General features: G+C 39.1%; 4 protein-coding genes across 4 annotated transcripts; all 4 read right to left on the minus strand.

The window, feature by feature from the left end:
- Nucleotides 1-10,351: 10,351 nt before the first annotated feature.
- On the minus strand, nt 10,352-11,092 carry LOC132563523 (uncharacterized). Its single transcript, XM_060228267.1, has one exon. It carries the CDS (start codon nt 11,090-11,092, stop codon nt 10,352-10,354), a length of 741 nt encoding a protein of 246 aa, XP_060084250.1.
- Nucleotides 11,093-14,166: 3,074 nt separating this feature from the next.
- On the minus strand, nt 14,167-15,393 carry LOC132563525 (mucin-2-like). The gene has a single exon (XM_060228268.1). The coding sequence runs from the start codon at nt 15,391-15,393 to the stop codon at nt 14,167-14,169; it is 1,227 nt and encodes a 408-aa protein (XP_060084251.1).
- A 2,871-nt stretch (nt 15,394-18,264) lies between these two features.
- On the minus strand, nt 18,265-18,822 carry LOC132563526 (histone H1-delta-like). The gene is made up of 2 exons (XM_060228269.1): nt 18,708-18,822; nt 18,265-18,470 (listed from the first exon to the last, which is right to left on the minus strand). Exons 1-2 carry the CDS (start codon nt 18,820-18,822, stop codon nt 18,265-18,267), a joined length of 321 nt encoding a protein of 106 aa, XP_060084252.1.
- A 1,903-nt stretch (nt 18,823-20,725) lies between these two features.
- On the minus strand, nt 20,726-21,283 carry LOC132563527 (histone H1-delta-like). Its single transcript, XM_060228270.1, has one exon. The coding sequence runs from the start codon at nt 21,281-21,283 to the stop codon at nt 20,726-20,728; it is 558 nt and encodes a 185-aa protein (XP_060084253.1).
- Between the last annotated feature and the right edge of the window lie 1,362 nt (nt 21,284-22,645).

Raw genomic sequence — 22,645 nt, forward strand, 5'->3', positions numbered from 1 at the left:
TGGAACATTTCCAGGCTTGAAATAATTGTTCCTTCTCTTTCTGTCTCCCTTCATATTGGTAATGGTCAGTAATGGTCGGTAGTGGTCAGCAGTGGTCAGTCAGAAGTAGTCAGATGTATTAAGAATACAAAATTCAAACTGAAGCTGACCACTTGATTGGTCATTGTGATATACACATCATTGCCTGTTTGATAATATAACATCAAAGGTGTTTCAGAGACAGGGAGAGCCCCAAAAGTAAACATAAAGGCCCAAAGAGAACACCCCCCCCCCTCCCCTGCCTTTGGCATGGATAGTCTTTGTATGTATACATGTGGCTGTTAGTTAGTCCAGTGGGTGTCATTCACTGTGATTGTTTACTGCAAGTCTTCACTGTTATCTATTGATTATTTCATGTCCAAATCAAAGCTGAAAAATGCTTTAAAGCAGATTAAATGTTCAGTTAATATTAAAATTTGGTAATTTAAAAAAAAATTTAAATTCTACAAAAAAAAATGAAGTTGTAATTTGAAATTGAAAAACTTTTTTGTATAGGTATATGTAGGAATTATTCAAGTTTATATACCAATTTACAGAACTGAAATATCTTAATAATTGCAAAATCTGTTTCATTTTTCCTGACGCTTGGTGTCTGTGATATGTACAGCAAAGTGTATGTAAAGCTGAGTTAAAATCTCAGTCTGAGAGGGGTTTTTCAATTCTTCATAACTCCTGTTTTATTTGACCTACGCTGATTCTGTTTACGCCGAAATGTTTGAAATAGCTCACAGTTGATGAAAATATTTTTTTTTAAATTTAAAAAAAAAAAAGTGTCCTTTAATGACATGCCTAAAAATCCATGTTTTTATTTCTCATACCCACATTTTTTGACCGATTCTCATACAAATTGGCATGGTTGTTCTATATTTCATGACTGATTAGGTAGTGAAATAATTCTTAATTCATCACTTCGATTATAATTAAAATTTTAATTAAATTAAATTTTTAGAAAATTTTTAAACTTTATTTTCTGGAGTGATCAGGACATCTATAAATAACATCAAATTAGCATATTTGTGTTCTTGTGTATTCCTACGCCAGATTTTTAAAAGTTAAGATGGAGGATTTTTTTCAAATTATACAAGTACAAGATCTTAGAAAATTCTGTGGTTAGCCCAGATAATGGCTTGTGTAGGATTTGGATTGGACCTGTAACAAGGACAGGGAAATATGGAATTCTGTCATTTAAGGACCCCAGTGATTTAAAATGGAAAAAGAAACATGCACACAGACTTGCTTTTATTTGTTTTTCTGAAAATTTAGAATTGTCAAGTGATCTGGACTGTTCCCATCTCTGTCATAATAGTTTATGTTTAAATGTAGAGCACATAAGTTCAGAACCTCATTTTGTAAATAATAACAGGCAGTACTGTTTAAATTCAAATGTGTGTTATGGTCATTTAGGGTTCAGTGACTGCATGTTGAATTTGAAAATGTAATTGAGTTTTTATTGATTTGAGGGTATTAGCTATTGTACACTGATGTATACAACATTGTCCGACTACCACCACGTGGAGGTTCCCTCATTAGGTAGTCATATATTTTGTTGTTGTTGTTGCTGTTGTTGTTACATTATTTTGTGTTTTTTTTTCTGATTGTTGACATGTCTCTAATAAATTTGTTGTCGCCTCTTCTTCTCAATACAGGTGGTCCTGAGGTCGGTTGTCTCCCCTACATGGATGGATGTTGGGATCTAGCTGACCTCTCCTGTAGTCAGACTTCCGAGCGGACCTGGACCTTTTCGCATGCTGCTTGTGCTGTTCTGCTAACAACAACATACTTCTTTTCTTGACAGCAGGTTTGTATTGGTGGTGGCGTTGATATATTTCCTCTGAGCTGAGTTGATTAAGTTTATGTTTGACCTCCCTACTTGATTGAAGAAGCAGTTGTATTCAAACCTAATGACACAGTGATCAGGTGACATCATATTCTTTCCCTCTCAGCCAAGCTCCTGTCCAGCAAAGTTTGTTGTGGAGGGCACGTCCAAGTATCCACTTCTTAGGGGTAGATGTCTCGATACCCAGACTTAACCCCTGTGAGGCATTCATCCCTGGCTTCTTAGCACTTCCAAATGATGTGCTGTTGTACCGCCCATCCACAGCTAGTCCGATGGTGCTCGGGGAATCATCTCCTCTCAGGGTGTTGGCCTCCACCACCAGTCTGGTCTTCTCGGACATGTCCTTTTTGTTGAGGGCAGTAATGTCCTTGGACACTTGATTTGCCTGTCGCTGCACTCCACTCTTGGCTCCTGCAGGTATATTCAGGTGTCCGAGAAGTAACGTGGCTCCTTTGGTGCTGACAGCCTGGCCACACAAAGCTGAAGGCAGGTACTTGTTGACAAGGGCTGGCTTTGGTCCGGGCTTATCCGTGTCTGCCTCTCTATGTAGTTTGTACAGTGGAGATCTGTTCTGGCATTTATTACATCGGACAGCACAACTCCATCCCAGAGCCCTTTTCCGCTCGGTGTCCAGTTCAAACTCCGGTACCATGCATGATGTAGTGTTTGGTTGTCCGGCGTGAAGTCTGATGATGGTGTTCCACATTTTCACCATCAACACTATGTCGATGATCCGGTTTCCTTCTATTACAGGCTCAGAGTTGGATTCTTCAGCTGTAACAGTTGCCGGCCGTAGTATCCATGTTGGACAAGGTCTGTCTCCAGTATCTGTTGTTACCAGGGAAAGGCCGTCAGGACTGGGCTTGGTGATCAGCTGAAATTCCTGGGTGGTCAGTCTTCTGGTCAGAGCTGGTCTCTCTTCTCTGGTGACAGGTACCTCAGGATCTTCAACTTTAAATACCTGGCCCTTATTCTTTGGAACATTTCCAGGCTTGAAATGATTGTTCCTTCTCTTTCTGTCTCCCTTCATATTGGTAATGGTCAGTAATGGTCAGTAGTGGTCAGCAGTGTGGTCAGCAGTGGTCAGTCAGAAGTAGTCAGATGTATTAAGAATACAAAAATCAAACTGAAGCTGACCATTTGATTGGTCATTGTGATATACACATCATTGCCTGTTTGATAATATAACATCAAAGGTGTTTCAGAGACAGGGAGAGCCCCAAAAGTAAACATAAAGGCCCAAAGAGAACACCCCCCCCCCTCCCCTGCCTTTGGCATGGGTAGTCTTTGTATGTATACATGTGGCTGTTAGTTAGTCCAGTGGGTGTCATTCACTGTGATTGTTTACTGCAAGTCTTCACTGTTATCTATTGATTATTTCATGTCCAAATCAAAGCTGAAAAATGCTTTAAAGCAGATTAAATGTTCAGTTAATATTAAAATTTGGTAATTTAAAAAAAAAAAATTTAAATTCTACAAAAAAAAATGAAGTTGTAATTTGAAATTGAAAAACTTTTTTGTATAGGTATATGTAGGAATTATTCAAGTTTATATACCAATTTACAGAACTGAAATATCTTAATAATTGCAAAATCTGTTTCATTTTTCCTGACGCTTGGTGTCTGTGATATGTACAGCAAAGTGTATGTAAAGCTGAGTTAAAATCTGTCTGAGAGGGGTTTTTCAATTCTTCATAACTCCTGTTTTATTTGACCTACGCTGATTCTGTTTACGCCGAAATGTTTGAAATAGCTCACAGTTGATGAAAATATTTTTTTTTAAATTTTAAAAAAAAAAGTGTCCTTTAATGACATGCCTAAAAATCCATGTTTTTATTTCTCATACCCACATTTTTTGACCGATTCTCATACAAATTGGCATGGTTGTTCTATATTTCATGACTGATTAGGTAGTGAAATAATTCTTAATTCATCACTTCGATTATAATTAAAATTTTAATTAAATTAAATTTTTAGAAAATTTTTAAACTTTATTTTCTGGAGTGATCAGGACATCTATAAATAACATCAAATTAGCATATTTGTGTTCTTGTGTATTCCTACGCCAGATTTTTAAAAGTTAAGATGGAGGATTTTTTTCAAATTATACAAGTACAAGATCTTAGAAAATTCTGTGGTTAGCCCAGATAATGGCTTGTGTAGGATTTGGATTGGACCTGTAACAAGGACAGGGAAATATGGAATTCTGTCATTTAAGGACCCCAGTGATTTAAAATGGAAAAAGAAACATGCACACAGACTTGCTTTTATTTGTTTTTCTGAAAATTTAGAATTGTCAAGTGATCTGGACTGTTCCCATCTCTGTCATAATAGTTTATGTTTAAATGTAGAGCACATAAGTTCAGAACCTCATTTTGTAAATAATAACAGGCAGTACTGTTTAAATTCAAATGTGTGTTATGGTCATTTAGGGTTCAGTGACTGCATGTTGAATTTGAAAATGTAATTGAGTTTTTATTGATTTGAGGGTATTAGCTATTGTACACTGATGTATACAACATTGTCCGACTACCACCACGTGGAGGTTCCCTCATTAGGTAGTCATATATTTTGTTGTTGTTGTTGCTGTTGTTGTTACATTATTTTGTGTTTTTTTTTCTGATTGTTGACATGTCTCTAATAAATTTGTTGTCACCTCTTCTTCTCAATACAGGTGGTCCTGAGGTCGGTTGTCTCCCCTACATGGATGGATGTTGGGATCTAGCTGACCTCTCCTGTAGTCAGACTTCCGAGCGGACCTGGACCTTTTCGCATGCTGCTTGTGCTGTTCTGCTAACAACAACATACTTCTTTTCTTGACAGCAGGTTTGTATTGGTGGTGGCGTTGATATATTTCCTCTGAGCTGAGTTGATTAAGTTTATGTTTGACCTCCCTACTTGATTGAAGAAGCAGTTGTATTCAAACCTAATGACACAGTGATCAGGTGACATCATATCCTTTCCCTCTCAGCCAAGCTCCTGTCCAGCAAAGTTTGTTGTGGAGGGCACGTCCAAGTATCCACTTCTTAGGGGTAGATGTCTCGATACCCAGACTTAACCCCTGTGAGGCATTCATCCCTGGCTTCTTAGCACTTCCAAATGATGTGCTGTTGTACCGCCCATCCACAGCTAGTCCGATGGTGCTCGGGGAATCATCTCCTCTCAGGGTGTTGGCCTCCACCACCAGTCTGGTCTTCTCGGACATGTCCTTTTTGTTGAGGGCAGTAATGTCCTTGGACACTTGATTTGCCTGTCGCTGCACTCCACTCTTGGCTCCTGCAGGTATATTCAGGTGTCCGAGAAGTAACGTGGCTCCTTTGGTGCTGACAGCCTGGCCACACAAAGCTGAAGGCAGGTACTTGTTGACAAGGGCTGGCTTTGGTCCGGGCTTATCCGTGTCTGCCTCTCTATGTAGTTTGTACAGTGGAGATCTGTTCTGGCATTTATTACATCGGACAGCACAACTCCATCCCAGAGCCCTTTTCCGCTCGGTGTCCAGTTCAAACTCCGGTACCATGCATGATGTAGTGTTTGGTTGTCCGGCGTGAAGTCTGATGATGGTGTTCCACATTTTCACCATCAACACTATGTCGATGATCCGGTTTCCTTCTATTACAGGCTCAGAGTTGGATTCTTCAGCTGTAACAGTTGCCGGCCGTAGTATCCATGTTGGACAAGGTCTGTCTCCAGTATCTGTTGTTACCAGGGAAAGGCCGTCAGGACTGGGCTTGGTGATCAGCTGAAATTCCTGGGTGGTCAGTCTTCTGGTCAGAGCTGGTCTCTCTTCTCTGGTGACAGGTACCTCAGGATCTTCAACTTTAAATACCTGGCCCTTATTCTTTGGAACATTTCCAGGCTTGAAATAATTGTTCCTTCTCTTTCTGTCTCCCTTCATATTGGTAATGGTCAGTAATGGTCAGTAGTGGTCAGCAGTGTGGTCAGCAGTGGTCAGTCAGAAGTAGTCAGATGTATTAAGAATACAAAAATCAAACTGAAGCTGACCATTTGATTGGTCATTGTGATATACACATCATTGCCTGTTTGATAATATAACATCAAAGGTGTTTCAGAGACAGGGAGAGCCCCAAAAGTAAACATAAAGGCCCAAAGAGAACACCCCCCCCCCCTCCCCTGCCTTTGGCATGGGTAGTCTTTGTATGTATACATGTGGCTGTTAGTTAGTCCAGTGGGTGTCATTCACTGTGATTGTTTACTGCAAGTCTTCACTGTTATCTATTGATTATTTCATGTCCAAATCAAAGCTGAAAAATGCTTTAAAGCAGATTAAATGTTCAGTTAATATTAAAATTTGGTAATTTAAAAAAAAAATTTAAATTCTACAAAAAAAAATGAAGTTGTAATTTGAAATTGAAAAACTTTTTTGTATAGGTATATGTAGGAATTATTCAAGTTTATATACCAATTTACAGAACTGAAATATCTTAATAATTGCAAAATCTGTTTCATTTTTCCTGACGCTTGGTGTCTGTGATATGTACAGCAAAGTGTATGTAAAGCTGAGTTAAAATCTCAGTCTGAGAGGGGTTTTTCAATTCTTCATAACTCCTGTTTTATTTGACCTACGCTGATTCTGTTTACGCCGAAATGTTTGAAATAGCTCACAGTTGATGAAAATATTTTTTTTTAAATTTTAAAAAAAAAAGTGTCCTATAATAGGACTAAGACCACAATTAAATACTTCCGGGTTCAGTACCCACGAATGAAGTCCCTAAAAAATGTATGTATATTTGGGAAAAAAATAATATGCCTCTTTGAATTGGATGTTTGCCTATAAATTTGCTGTAGATGTGTTATAGAGATGATAATCTAGCTGTCAGTGTGTAAATCATTCATATTGAACATGTATTTTGTGCTGCAGGATCCGGTGTAAAAAGTCCTGTTTTCACCTTTACCCCTGACCCGGATGTATATAATTGACGTTGGTGACACATATGGAGGTATATCTCCAGAAAATGCCCAACATGATGGGTTGAAACTTTTACATTTTGCTTCTCAGATGTTGATCTTGGCCAGGTGAAATGGAAATTTGCAGATGAAACTTTGGGACTTAGTTATGAATTTTAATGTTACAATGAAACATATAGTGAAATTAATTGTGGTCTTAGTCCTTAATGACATGCCTAAAAATCCATGTTTTTATTTCTCATACCCACATTTTTTGACCGATTCTCATACAAATTGGCATGGTTGTTCTATATTTCATGACTGATTAGGTAGTGAAATAATTTTTAATTCATCACTTCGATTATAATTAAAATTTTAATTAAATTAAATTTTTAGAAAATTTTTAAACTTTATTTTCTGGAGTGATCAGGACATCTATAAATAACATCAAATTAGCATATTTGTGTTCTTGTGTATTCCTACGCCAGATTTTTAAAAGTTAAGATGGAGGATTTTTTTCAAATTATACAAGTACAAGATCTTAGAAAATTCTGTGGTTAGCCCAGATAATGGCTTGTGTAGGATTTGGATTGGACCTGTAACAAGGACAGGGAAATATGGAATTCTGTCATTTAAGGACCCCAGTGATTTAAAATGGAAAAAGAAACATGCACACAGACTTGCTTTTATTTGTTTTTCTGAAAATTTAGAATTGTCAAGTGATCTGGACTGTTCCCATCTCTGTCATAATAGTTTATGTTTAAATGTAGAGCACATAAGTTCAGAACCTCATTTTGTAAATAATAACAGGCAGTACTGTTTAAATTCAAATGTGTGTTATGGTCATTTAGGGTTCAGTGACTGCATGTTGAATTTGAAAATGTAATTGAGTTTTTATTGATTTGAGGGTATTAGCTATTGTACACTGATGTATACAACATTGTCCGACTACCACCACGTGGAGGTTCCCTCATTAGGTAGTCATATATTTTGTTGTTGTTGTTGCTGTTGTTGTTACATTATTTTGTGTTTTTTTTTCTGATTGTTGACATGTCTCTAATAAATTTGTTGTCACCTCTTCTTCTCAATACAGGTGGTCCTGAGGTCGGTTGTCTCCCCTACATGGATGGATGTTGGGATCTAGCTGACCTCTCCTGTAGTCAGACTTCCGAGCGGACCTGGACCTTTTCGCATGCTGCTTGTGCTGTTCTGCTAACAACAACATACTTCTTTTCTTGACAGCAGGTTTGTATTGGTGGTGGCGTTGATATATTTCCTCTGAGCTGAGTTGATTAAGTTTATGTTTGACCTCCCTACTTGATTGAAGAAGCAGTTGTATTCAAACCTAATGACACAGTGATCAGGTGACATCATATCCTTTCCCTCTCAGCCAAGCTCCTGTCCAGCAAAGTTTGTTGTGGAGGGCACGTCCAAGTATCCACTTCTTAGGGGTAGATGTCTCGATACCCAGACTTAACCCCTGTGAGGCATTCATCCCTGGCTTCTTAGCACTTCCAAATGATGTGCTGTTGTACCGCCCATCCACAGCTAGTCCGATGGTGCTCGGGGAATCATCTCCTCTCAGGGTGTTGGCCTCCACCACCAGTCTGGTCTTCTCGGACATGTCCTTTTTGTTGAGGGCAGTAATGTCCTTGGACACTTGATTTGCCTGTCGCTGCACTCCACTCTTGGCTCCTGCAGGTATATTCAGGTGTCCGAGAAGTAACGTGGCTCCTTTGGTGCTGACAGCCTGGCCACACAAAGCTGAAGGCAGGTACTTGTTGACAAGGGCTGGCTTTGGTCCGGGCTTATCCGTGTCTGCCTCTCTATGTAGTTTGTACAGTGGAGATCTGTTCTGGCATTTATTACATCGGACAGCACAACTCCATCCCAGAGCCCTTTTCCGCTCGGTGTCCAGTTCAAACTCCGGTACCATGCATGATGTAGTGTTTGGTTGTCCGGCGTGAAGTCTGATGATGGTGTTCCACATTTTCACCATCAACACTATGTCGATGATCCGGTTTCCTTCTATTACAGGCTCAGAGTTGGATTCTTCAGCTGTAACAGTTGCCGGCCGTAGTATCCATGTTGGACAAGGTCTGTCTCCAGTATCTGTTGTTACCAGGGAAAGGCCGTCAGGACTGGGCTTGGTGATCAGCTGAAATTCCTGGGTGGTCAGTCTTCTGGTCAGAGCTGGTCTCTCTTCTCTGGTGACAGGTACCTCAGGATCTTCAACTTTAAATACCTGGTTTTTTTTTTTAGCTTAACGTCCTTGTTCCGGTTATAACCGAGCCTAGGACACTAAGGGGGAGGGGGCTGGTAGGGCCGAGGCTTTAGGGTGTGCAATTTCGCTTTTTAGTAATCACCAAACAGGTCTAATATGGGGAGGACAGATCTGACTAAATCTATACCCTAACGTCTAAAGAAAAAAAAAAAAAAACTGGGGAAATTTTGGACTGTCACAGAAACGCCTAGTCCTACTCTAGTCTCACTTTATATTTCCCTAATATAAACCTATGCTCTGTGGCGGCTAGCAGTTAGCCTTCTCTTTTTCGAAAACCAGCAGAGGTTCTTTAACGTGCACGGCGTGACTCACTGTACACCGGACCCCCGTTTAACGTCCCTTCCGAAGGACAAGAAGTTTTAGAAGATAGCGGGAGAGAGTGTATGGGAAAGTCGGAAATTGGAAAATAGGTTTAGCTTGTTAGCTGGTGTAGGTTTGTTATTTGTAGATGGGATTACTAGCCACCATTTGACAAGGTTAGTCATGCTGGTCTAGAGTGGATTTTAAAAGTGGGGAACTGTGTTATTAAGTTCAGTTATGAGAGTGGATGTGATGGGGTGATGTAAAGAATGTGCTGGAATTGGGTTAGCGTAGATTTTTGGGATTAGTGAGAATAAATGTGAATTATTATACAATCGATGTCGTTCGGGAGACTGTAGATTACTGTGTATAATCGTCTACATGTCTACCCTACTAGAACAGGGATTTGTATATTAAAAGGTGGAAGGAGGTAGAGTGGAAGAGATTTTGTAATGGTTGTTGGCTTTGGGTTTCGGCCCAGTGTATGTTGTATTTATGTAGGAGATGTTTTTGTGTATGTATGTGGTGTTGTGGGTAAAAAAAAAAAAAAAAAAATGGGGGGGGGGGGAATGTTAATGTTTTTTTTTTTTTTTTTTACAATGTCCCCTGCTAAGGGATGTGGTGTGTGTTATTGGCATGTATTAAAGGGTATTGTTGGTATGTGTGAGGTGGTGAAATTATAGTCCTGTGTCCAGTGTTGAATACACCTCCCTGTAAAGTCAATTACAGAGGGCTGTGTATCCTGGTTTCCCTACCTACCATAGGTTACTGACCACCCATTGGGGACATGTAGATTCGAATACGTCCACTGTTTATCCAGTTATAGTAAGCAGTGGTTGTACGATCTACAAGTAGTACCTATTTGTGTTTTTATTCTATACTGGACGTGGACTCATAATTGCGTATATTGCGTGTGTGTGTGTGTGTTTTTTGATTTTTTTTTTTTTTATATATATATATATATATATATATAATTATATCGCTTTCCTAGATTTTATCAATATAATCAATATCCGTTAGATAGGAGGTTAATTGGTCGAATACATATTTTCTATGTTGTTTTGGAGGGTTGAGTACCGTTTTGGAATCGAATTTCATATTGTCTATATGCTCAATTTGGTTTTGGAAAACTGATCTAAAGTTGTCATGGGTGGTGCATTCGAACAGAATGTGTTCTATGGTTTCCGGTTCACCACAGTTTGGACAATATGGACTGACTTCCTTTTTAATACGGTTGATGTTATGACCGAGTTTGGTGTAGCCTAATCGAAGTCTAGTGATAACAGTATCCTCTACTTTATTATAACTATATAACTGAGGTTGGATCTTAACATTGCTCTCGATGGAATAGAGCCAGTTATTAGTTAATTTCGACCAATTTTCCTGCCTTATCAATTGAGTTTTGTCATTGATTATACTGACGACCTCTGATACACTCAAGTCTATATTTAGATGAACATCACGTGACCCTAAGGCTGCTCTAGCGAGTTGATCTGCTATCTCGTTACCTAAAATGTCGACATGAGATGGAATCCATTCGAATTTTAGATCTATTCCTAATTGATCGATCTCGGTGATCATATAATGAATTGCATTAAGCAGTTTAGGTCTACTGCTATTTCCAGTTGTCAAGGATTGTAAGGAGCTGAGGGAGTCCGAAAGAATGACTACTCGTTCAAATTTGGTGTGGTTTTTCTTAATACCTAGTAATGCTATTTGAATAGCCATGAGTTCAGCTGTGTAGACCGAGGCTCTGTCACTTAGTCGGAGAGATTTTCTGATGTTATATGTATCGTTATATATACCTATCCCTACTCTATCATTGGTTGGATTTTTAGAGCCATCGGTATAAAATTTAACGAAGTTGTAATATTTCTTATCTATCAACTCTAATGCTAGGTGTTTTGCGCCTATCGGGTCGTGGTGTTTATCTAACGTCTTATGCAGTAATAGCGATACGTTTGGTGATGTTTTTAACCACGGGACTTGGAAATCTTGTTTGCGGGAGATCTTGACACCTTCTAAACCATATTTCTGTTTTAATCTAAGTATTTCTGAAGGATAGGGAGCCCTGATGTTGGTAACAGGTATTTCACTATTTTGTATTGCTTTGTTTAGTAAGAACCTATCCCCATGATTTTGGGTTCTAGCCCAGTATTTTAGAGTAAGGTTTTCTCGCCTAAGTGTTAATGTTGTTTCGCCGGCCTCTGCTAGTAAACTATTGCTGTTGGTGTTTTTGATGGCCCTTAGCGCTACCCTTAAGGCTGTGTGTTGTATTACATCTAGATGTTTTAATACTGTGTCACTAGCTATATTATATACCTGGCACCCGTAATCTAACCTTGATCTAACTAAGGCCTTATATAACATTAATTGAGTTGTTTTATTGGCGCCAAATTTACAACCAGAAATATACCTCATGGTGTTAATTGCCTTTTGGCATGATTCCTTTACATATTGAATATGTTTACTCCATGTGAGTTTGTGATCGATTATCATGCCTAAATACCTAACTTGTTTTTCAAATTTTAATTTGGTCTGGCCTAGGTATAGTTCTGGTAGTGTTCTACTTCTAGAGAAATACATTGCTACAGTTTTTTGTTTAGATGGTTTAAAACCCCACTTATTGGCCCACTCATTAATTGCTGTAAGATTTTTTTGGATATGTTTGGTTAGATATCTAATGTTTTTTCCTGTACTCCAGATACACCCATCATCTGCAAATTGCGCTAACTTGGTGTTGTTGTTTAGCGTATCTGACAGTGTGTTGATGTAAATATTAAAGAGTGTTGGAGAAATAACGCTGCCTTGTGCTACACCGTTGTCTAGTTCAAGTTGATCCGAAAGAGTGTTATGGATCCTAACTTGAATTTTACGGTTTTTAAGGAAACTGTTGACGAATTTGAAGATGTTACCAGTTATGCCGAATTTTTTTAGTGAGACCAGAAGTCCGTCATGCCAAATGAGATCATAAGCTTTTTCCAGATCTAAGAAGACAGCTAGAGTGTTTTGTTTGAGGTTAAAACCTTTTTTTATCTCTGAAGTGAGTCGTAGTAGTGGGTCTAATGTCGATCTACCCTTACGGAATCCGCTCTGTTCCTCGTTTATGATACCTGATCTTTCTAATGAGTGTACTAGCCTATTGTTTACCATAGTTTCCATGACCTTACACAGGTGTGAGGTTAGAGCTATGGGCCTATATGATGCAGGTTCTTGTGGATTTTTACCTGGTTTTAGTATAGGTATAACAATGGCATTTTTCCAAGATTCAGGTATTATACCTGTGTCCCATATGTGGTTGTAAAAAAGGAGTATGATGTCTGTGATGTTGTCCGGACAGTGTTTGAGTATGTTGTATGAAATATTATCATCGCCCGGGGACGTGTTTCTCTTGTTCTGTAGTGCTTGTTTGTATTCTGTGATTGTGAATGGGCAGTTGAGATCACCGGTGTTAGGGCCTGGGTCTTTGATTTCATTATCAATGGTGACTTGATTGTGAACTTTATTTAGTTTGAATTCAGGGGTCAAATTATCATTACTACTAGCCTTTTGATATTGTTTAGCTAGAGTATCTGCCTTTTCCTTATCGGTAATGTTGTTCTTACCTAGTATAGGGATTTCTGATCTACTTATTCCCTGTATAGCTTTGACCTTTGACCAAACGTTTTTCAAATTAGTTTTGTTATTTAAAGATGTACAAAACTCTTGCCAATGATTGTTTTTGGCGTTTTGAATGATGTTATTGAAGTTTGTTTTGCATCTTGTGTACTCTGTTTTTAATAGTTCACTATTTTTATTTGCCCTCCATTTCCTTTCGCTATTCTTTTTGAGTTTTTTGGCTAACCTACACTCATCGTTCCACCATGGATTGTTTTTCCTCGTTTTGGGTTTGCCTGAGGTTTTAGGGATAGATGTTGACGCTATATCTAAAATAACCCTAGTTAAATTTGCATTAAAGACGTCAACATCTTGATCGAAAATTTCCTCATGTTGGATTGTTTCTGCTAAAATTTTGAATTGGTCCCAATTGGCCTTATTAAAAACCCATCGTGGTGGGTATTGAATTGTATTGACATGGGGTTTAAAATCAAACTGTGTCAAAATTGGGTAATGGTCGGAACCTAGAGTGCTATCGAGGGTGTTCCAGTAGCTACATTTACTAGCTAAGTTTGGAGATGCTAGGGTGATATCTAGATGGGATTCTATACCCCGTGCTACATCTATTCTAGTAGGGTTACCCTCATTTAGTATGGTTAGACCAGTCTCATCTGCCCATTTGTGTATTGTTTCTCCCCGGGAATTGTTTTTGTTACTTCCCCACAATGTATGATGTCCATTAAAATCCCCGGTTACAATGATGTTATCTGTGTCGATATTTTCTATCAGATTCACCAGGGAATTAAATGGAATTGGTTTTTTGGGGGAGAGGTATATATTGAGTATGACTGTTTTGTTTGTTTTGTTGTGTAGTTCTATTCCTAGAGCCACAATATCTTGGTCTTTGATTTCATACTCTTTGTATGCAATTCCGCATTTTATATATATTGCCAAACCTTGGTCCGAATCGTACCTAAATGGTGGATTGTAACCATTAATTTTGAAACTTTTGTGTTTAGGTTTAAGCATTGTTTCCTGAATACATAAAATATCGGGAGCATTTTCGTTCAGAAATGATTTTAATTCTGAAATTTTCGGCTTAAGGCCTCCTGCATTCCAATGCATGACAGTAAGGCCTGACTGGTCATTTAATATACCCGCGAAAGAAAATGGGTATTTATATTAAATTTATGTTGCTTGTGGCTCTAGTAAAGCTGTCGTTTGCTATTTCCAGGTCTCGGCTGATTGGCGGTGTGTTTTGCCCGTGATCTGGTGTTAGGGCGTGTCGGTGTTGTTTGTTTGTTTTTTGGTGTTGTTTTATTGTTTGTTTGTGTCCTACGTCTACCCAATCCAGTAGGAGAGCGAGGTGTGGGAGGTTTGGACAGAAACGAGTCGTCTAACTCTCCAGAACTATCCAGAAGGTGTATTGTTTGTTGTGTAGGAGTGTTTTTGGTTTGTGTGGTTGTTATTAAGGTTTGGGGTGTTGTTTGTGTTAGGAAAAGTGTAGGTGATGTTGTTGGTGTGGACTGTGTTGGTTTTGGCTGTGTTGGTGAGGTTTGTGTGGGTGTTGTTTGTGTCAGTTTATTTATGGGTGTGACTTGAGGTGCCGGGAACCCGTTTTGTTTGTTTATTAGGGCCCTGACTTTTTGTAGTGCTTGTCTGTCTGTGAGTGTTTGATCACGTGCTAACAGGACAATATTGCCGAGTAGCTCTGTGGTGACTAATACTCCGTGTTGTGTAGGTGTTATTTGTGAGTTAATGGTTGTAGTAGTGTTGGTGTGTTTGTTTGTGTTATTTTGCGGAGTGTTGTTTTGTACGACTGCCGAGTACAGTCGATTTGTTGTAGTTTTGTTGTAGGTGATTTGGGTTGTTGAGCACTGGGAATATTTTGGTTTTGTATGCTTTGTAGTAGGTTTTTGTTGTTTGCGTGGTACGTTGAATTTTGTTACTGGATATGTGATTTTGTTAAATTTGATTTCTTTAGGTAGAGTGTTTGAGTGAAATTCCAGTAGGATGGATGTAGTAGGTTGTTTGTCTTTGTTGTGCATCCTACTGGCTGTCTTGACATTGTTTATTTTGTTTAATGATGTTAATGACGTGTTGAGGGGGATCCGATAGATGACCCCCTTTGTTGTTGTGCGAGTCATTTTTTGTTTGCGTCTAGGTGGGGAGTTTGTATATGGCCGTTTAGATAGCCGTGTTGTACATGGTGTACCATCTATACATGCGATTTTCATCGCCTTTGTTATGCACATCGCTGTGGCGCAGAGAACTAATATGATACCTGATGGTAGCATCTTGACGTCCCTGACGTCACTGGTTACCCCTGTGTATTGGGATATGTCCCCGCGAACACGTCCCGCATGTAGTGGTTTTTTATCCCTAGGGGTCAGTATAACTACGGCGGGTTTGTTTGTGGTTGGGCCAGCCATGTTGTGTTTGTAGTTAGTTGACAGAGGGAAAAGGGTGAGAGGAATTCCTGTGGGGAGATCCTAATTAGTCTAGAATAAAAGGTCTGGTGTGTTACCTGGAGACGGAGCGACAGAGACCTTGATTGAGAAAAGAACGCGGTCAAGCGTGAAAGTGAGTGGTCTGGATAGCAGAGGTTGTGTAGTCAGGTGTGAAAGTGTGATATCTGGCCACGGAAAGACAATGGACAGGAACCAGATACAGTTTTTCTTTTGTTTTTGGGGTTGGGATGGCACTTTATAAGGCCGTCTTAAAAATGGTCCGAAATGAATAGCCCGATAAGAAAATAGATAAAATAAAGGTTATATGTATCAGAGATATATAAAATATGAAATATTTTCTACAGAATTATAACTCTACCTAATACTGTTTGGACCTTCCTATTGTATTTGATATATAGCTGAATCTAGTTATAACTATAGTATCACTATAAAACTCCTTAAACAAGGTATCTAAATAACAAATTATACAGACCAGGATACTATTTATTATCAGTTCCCGACGCTAAAATACGAGATAGCGACTAAATGATTAATAAGAAATTTTGAAAAGTACTTATCCTTCTGATGGATTTCTCGGGAACTCTGTTGTCTAATTAATCCTCTGTCTGCCGATAGAATTAACACATCAAAAAAAGTAATATATATATAAAGAAAAAAAAAAAGTCCACAGGAATTACACAATATATTCCAGAAGAATATATGGAATATATATATATAGAAAAGACTGTTGGTGAATGATGTAACCTAACACTATATCGTTGATGACAGGTAACAAAGGTACTCTAAGCCTGTAGGTAGGTGTCGACAGCTCTAGAGGGGTCAGTGTTATGAGTATGTGATGGGGTGATGTAAAGAATGTGCTGGAATTGGGTTAGCGTAGATTTTTGGGATTAGTGAGAATAAATGTGAATTATTATACAATAGATGTCGTATCGTACATGCCCCGCCCAGGGATTTGTATATTAGAAGGTGGAAGGTAGGGTGGAAGAGATTTTCGTAATGGTTGTTCAGCCGCACCGTTTCGCGGTTATAACCTCGCCGAGGACACCTAACGGCGCGTTAGCCTGTCTGTGTGGAAAACAAGTAATTTGTGTTTCCTTGGTGTGAATAAACGTTGTTTATAGCTCTAAATTATTGGAGAAAATTAGTGATATATACACCTATTTGCTAACGGATAGATAGGCAAACGAATGGTGTTTTCAAAATTTAAATCGGTTTCGTAATGAGTGAGCTACATGACATTTTCCTATAATTTTGTCAGTGCGGTTTCACTATTAGTTGAATAGAATTGTTCTAAATTCGTAATATATGCGTTATTTTCATAAACACACTATTTACTTAGTTTCTTAATATATACATGTTCATTGTATATATGGTAATAAATGGTATTTGTGAATAATTTAGATTTAGAATGGGTAAATATCATAGACATGGAAGCACATTTATCGAATTCCTGCTATACTTAATCTCAATCCATAGTCTCCACCATTTTCGATTCGATTATCGCATTTAATTGCTAACAAATATCACATTCTAAGTATGGAATATGTTTTTTGGGGGTTTTTTTCCCTCCCAATTCATACGTCATCGTATCCACATGTGTGTTGTGCTGTATTGTATGTGTGATCATATATATACGTGTACACATGTGTACTTGACTCGACTCTACGCAAACATGTATTAATTCTGTGTTGTCTAGATATCGAACTCGAAAATAAAGAAATGGTGTGTATGTATGGGGGTGTGTTTGTGGGTGTGGGTGTGCGCGCGCTAGTAACAGTCACAGGTGAGAGGGGAAAAAAGGAAAAAAAAAAAAACACATGCACACACTCACACACAAAACAAAACAAAACCACACAAATAGGAGAATCGGATTTCATATTTTTAAAAAATAAAACTGCCGTGGTTGGAGCCCCCGGACTCAGCCTTTCGCAATAAATGTGTTTGGCTCACACATCCATTTTATACATTCTGGGTTAAATTTATACTTTAGAAATTTGAGTCAGAACAACTTTATATTCAGGATAATTCTCTATCGTATAGACGACGACGATACTTACCTTTGATCGTGCACTATACACATACGTACACAGGTATACACGACAACGTACCCACGTGCACGGACAGTGAAAACGACTCCTGCAACTGGGTAAACTGAAATATGTGGAAATTGGAATAATACCACCTGTTTCAACTATTTTGAAAAAAAAATGTATAGCGGAAATTGTCTCGATTTCAGAGTATGATTTTGAAGTGTTTTCACTAGTTTCCACATAAACATTACTATTATTTCATATATGAAATGATTGTTGGTTGAAAGTGGCAATTTTTAGCGTTAGTCGGTACACTACATTTGTGTATTTGAATTCAGATTGTACATGCGTAGTATTAAGAAATAAACCGATACCGTGTCAGCTTATAGGTGTATTAACTGTTGGTTTAACGTGTATATTATTGAAATTCATTCACCTAATCATAAATGGGCGGGGCCGGGCGTGAGTGTGTACTTGTCGGGTGGGAGACGGGGGACGGGGCGGCGACTTAGAAGTTGTAGCAGGTATCAATTGTTTATAACAAAAAAGTGTGTGATGTGAAGTAGTCCTGTGGGGTTGGGTGGGAAGGTGGATTTTCCTTTACTTTCGGGTAGGTGGGTGTATTTGGAGGGTGGGGGTGGGGAAGGGTGTTGTTGGTTTGTTCGTTGGTCAATTATAAGAAGTTAGGATTAGTGCGTTTTGCGTATTTTTCGAGGCGTAAGTGGATGATTTTCGTGACTTGTGGGTAGTCCTAAAAAGGACTGTTTACGTGTCGTTCGGACGGTGTAAGATATACATCTTATTTTTTTGCAGCCTTGGCTTTCTTAGGCTTGTCTGTCTTAGCTTTCTTCGGAGACTTGATAGCCTTTTTCTTAGGGGTCTTGGGCTTGGTAGTTTTCTTGGATGGTTTCTTCTCCGTGGTTTTCTTGGTAGCTGCTTTCTTGGGTGTCTTTGCCTTTGGTTTCTTAGCCGTCGCCGACGTGTCGCTTTCTTCGCCGCCGGTTTCTTAGGTTTTGCTGCTTTCGGCTTAACCACTTTCTTAGCGGCTGGTTTTTTGGCGGGTTTAGGTTTCTCTCCGAGCTTGAATGATCCAGCAGCTCCGGTTCCTTTCGACTGTTTCAGGGCTCCTTTCTTCACGCCGTTCCGGAGGGCGATCTTCAGGTGTGCGTTGATAGCCTTAGCGTGTGTGTCCCACTTTGAAGTTAGCCATGATGTATTTCAGTATTGCCTGACGGGACGAGCCTCCACGTTCCTTCAGACTTCCCACTGCAGTGGCCACCATGTCGCTGTACTTTGGATGAGCTGCCGGGGTCTTTGGCTTCTTCACTGCTTTCTTCACTGGAGTCTTCTCTGCCATCTTCGGATTCGTCTGGATGTGATTGTTCGAGAACTGCGCTAGTCAGTGCTAGGTAAGCTGTATGCCCCGCCCGTCCTCGCTCAGCCGTTTAAGCGCTTTTTGCTGCACCTCGCCGAGGACACCTAACGGCGCGTTAGCCTGTCTGTGTGGAAAACAAGTAATTTGTGTTTCCTTGGTGTGAATAAACGTTGTTTATAGCTCTAAATTATTGGAGAAAATTAGTGATATATACACCTATTTGCTAACGGATAGATAGGCAAACGAATGGTGTTTTCAAAATTTAAATCGGTTTCGTAATGAGTGAGCTACATGACATTTTCCTATAATTTTGTCAGTGCGGTTTCACTATTAGTTGAATAGAATTGTTCTAAATTCGTAATATATGCGTTATTTTCATAAACACACTATTTACTTAGTTTCTTAATATATACATGTTCATTGTATATATGGTAATAAATGGTATTTGTGAATAATTTAGATTTAGAATGGGTAAATATCATAGACATGGAAGCACATTTATCGAATTCCTGCTATACTTAATCTCAATCCATAGTCTCCACCATTTTCGATTCGATTATCGCATTTAATTGCTAACAAATATCACATTCTAAGTATGGAATATGTTTTTTGGGGGTTTTTTTCCCTCCCAATTCATACGTCATCGTATCCACATGTGTGTTGTGCTGTATTGTATGTGTGATCATATATATACGTGTACACATGTGTACTTGACTCGACTCTACGCAAACATGTATTAATTCTGTGTTGTCTAGATATCGAACTCGAAAATAAAGAAATGGTGTGTATGTATGGGGGTGTGTTTGTGGGTGTGGGTGTGCGCGCGCTAGTAACAGTCACAGGTGAGAGGGGAAAAAAGGAAAAAAAAAACACATGCACACACTCACACACAAAACAAAACAAAACCACACAAATAGGAGAATCGGATTTCATATTTTTAAAAAATAAAACTGCCGTGGTTGGAGCCCCCGGACTCAGCCTTTCGCAATAAATGTGTTTGGCTCACACATCCATTTTATACATTCTGGGTTAAATTTATACTTTAGAAATTTGAGTCAGAACAACTTTATATTCAGGATAATTCTCTATCGTATAGACGACGACGATACTTACCTTTGATCGTGCACTATACACATACGTACACAGGTATACACGACAACGTACCCACGTGCACGGACAGTGAAAACGACTCCTGCAACTGGGTAAACTGAAATATGTGGAAATTGGAATAATACCACCTGTTTCAACTATTTTGAAAAAAAAATGTATAGCGGAAATTGTCTCGATTTCAGAGTATGATTTTGAAGTGTTTTCACTAGTTTCCACATAAACATTACTATTATTTCATATATGAAATGATTGTTGGTTGAAAGTGGCAATTTTTAGCGTTAGTCGGTACACTACATTTGTGTATTTGAATTCAGATTGTACATGCGTAGTATTAAGAAATAAACCGATACCGTGTCAGCTTATAGGTGTATTAACTGTTGGTTTAACGTGTATATTATTGAAATTCATTCACCTAATCATAAATGGGCGGGGCCGGGCGTGAGTGTGTACTTGTCGGGTGGGAGACGGGGGACGGGGCGGCGACTTAGAAGTTGTAGCAGGTATCAATTGTTTATAACAAAAAAGTGTGTGATGTGAAGTAGTCCTGTGGGGTTGGGTGGGAAGGTGGATTTTCCTTTACTTTCGGGTAGGTGGGTGTATTTGGAGGGTGGGGGTGGGGAAGGGTGTTGTTGGTTTGTTCGTTGGTCAATTATAAGAAGTTAGGATTAGTGCGTTTTGCGTATTTTTCGAGGCGTAATTGGATGATTTTCGTGACATGTGGGTAGTCCTAAAAAGGACTGTTTACGTGTCGTTCGGACGGTGTAAGATATACATCTTATTTTTTTGCAGCCTTGGCTTTCTTAGGCTTGTCTGTCTTAGCTTTCTTCGGAGACTTGATAGCCTTTTTCTTAGGGGTCTTGGGCTTGGTAGTTTTCTTGGATGGTTTCTTCTCCGTGGTTTTCTTGGTAGCTGCTTTCTTGGGTGTCTTTGCCTTTGGTTTCTTAGCCGTCGCCGACGTAGTCGCTTTCTTCGCCGCCGGTTTCTTAGGTTTTGCTGCTTTCGGCTTAACCACTTTCTTAGCGGCTGGTTTTTTGGCGGGTTTAGGTTTCTCTCCGAGCTTGAATGATCCAGCAGCTCCGGTTCCTTTCGACTGTTTCAGGGCTCCTTTCTTCACGCCGTTCCGGAGGGCGATCTTCAGGTGTGCGTTGATAGCCTTAGCGTCGGATCCCACTTTGAAGTTAGCCATGATGTATTTCAGTATTGCCTGACGGGACGAGCCTCCACGTTCCTTCAGACTTCCCACTGCAGTGGCCACCATGTCGCTGTACTTTGGATGAGCTGCCGGGGTCTTTGGCTTCTTCACTGCTTTCTTCACTGGAGTCTTCTCTGCCATCTTCGGATTCGTCTGGATGTGATTGTTCGAGAACTGCGCTAGTCAGTGCTAGGTAAGCTGTATGCCCCGCCCGTCCTCGCTCAGCCGTTTAAGCGCTTTTTGCTGCACCTCGCCGAGGACACCTAACGGCGCGTTAGCCTGTCTGTGTGGAAAACAAGTAATTTGTGTTTCCTTGGTGTGAATAAACGTTGTTTATAGCTCTAAATTATTGGAGAAAATTAGTGATATATACACCTATTTGCTAACGGATAGATAGGCAAACGAATGGTGTTTTCAAAATTTAAATCGGTTTCGTAATGAGTGAGCTACATGACATTTTCCTATAATTTTGTCAGTGCGGTTTCACTATTAGTTGAATAGAATTGTTCTAAATTCGTAATATATGCGTTATTTTCATAAACACACTATTTACTTAGTTTCTTAATATATACATGTTCATTGTATATATGGTAATAAATGGTATTTGTGAATAATTTAGATTTAGAATGGGTAAATATCATAGACATGGAAGCACATTTATCGAATTCCTGCTATACTTAATCTCAATCCATAGTCTCCACCATTTTCGATTCGATTATCGCATTTAATTGCTAACAAATATCACATTCTAAGTATGGAATATGTTTTTTGGGGGTTTTTTTCCCTCCCAATTCATACGTCATCGTATCCACATGTGTGTTGTGCTGTATTGTATGTGTGATCATATATATACGTGTACACATGTGTACTTGACTCGACTCTACGCAAACATGTATTAATTCTGTGTTGTCTAGATATCGAACTCGAAAATAAAGAAATGGTGTGTATGTATGGGGGTGTGTTTGTGGGTGTGGGTGTGCGCGCGCTAGTAACAGTCACAGGTGAGAGGGGAAAAAAGGAAAAAAAAAACACATGCACACACTCACACACAAAACAAAACAAAACCACACAAATAGGAGAATCGGATTTCATATTTTTAAAAAATAAAACTGCCGTGGTTGGAGCCCCCGGACTCAGCCTTTCGCAATAAATGTGTTTGGCTCACACATCCATTTTATACATTCTGGGTTAAATTTATACTTTAGAAATTTGAGTCAGAACAACTTTATATTCAGGATAATTCTCTATCGTATAGACGACGACGATACTTACCTTTGATCGTGCACTATACACATACGTACACAGGTATACACGACAACGTACCCACGTGCACGGACAGTGAAAACGACTCCTGCAACTGGGTAAACTGAAATATGTGGAAATTGGAATAATACCACCTGTTTCAACTATTTTGAAAAAAAAATGTATAGCGGAAATTGTCTCGATTTCAGAGTATGATTTTGAAGTGTTTTCACTAGTTTCCACATAAACATTACTATTATT

Source organism: Ylistrum balloti, unplaced genomic scaffold (assembly GCF_031769215.1).
Source record: "Ylistrum balloti isolate Yb309-2 unplaced genomic scaffold, AGI_CSIRO_Ybal_v1 Utg371758, whole genome shotgun sequence".
NCBI lineage: Eukaryota > Metazoa > Mollusca > Bivalvia > Pectinida > Pectinidae > Ylistrum > Ylistrum balloti.

Excerpts from the sequence above, each read along its gene's own strand:
- LOC132563527 (XM_060228270.1), bottom strand. The coding sequence starts at position 21,283 with ATGGCAGAGAAGACTCCAGTGAAGAAAGCAGTGAAGAAGCCAAAGACC.
- LOC132563525 (XM_060228268.1), bottom strand. The coding sequence starts at position 15,393 with ATGGCTGGCCCAACCACAAACAAACCCGCCGTAGTTATACTGACCCCT.
- LOC132563523 (XM_060228267.1), bottom strand. The coding sequence starts at position 11,092 with ATGGCTATTCAAATAGCATTACTAGGTATTAAGAAAAACCACACCAAA.
- LOC132563526 (XM_060228269.1), bottom strand. The coding sequence starts at position 18,822 with ATGGCAGAGAAGACTCCAGTGAAGAAAGCAGTGAAGAAGCCAAAGACC. Across the intron at positions 18,471-18,707 it reads AAGTCTGAAGGAACGTGGAG|AAACCGGCGGCGAAGAAAGC; the intron begins GCTCGTCCCGTC and ends GCAAAACCTAAG.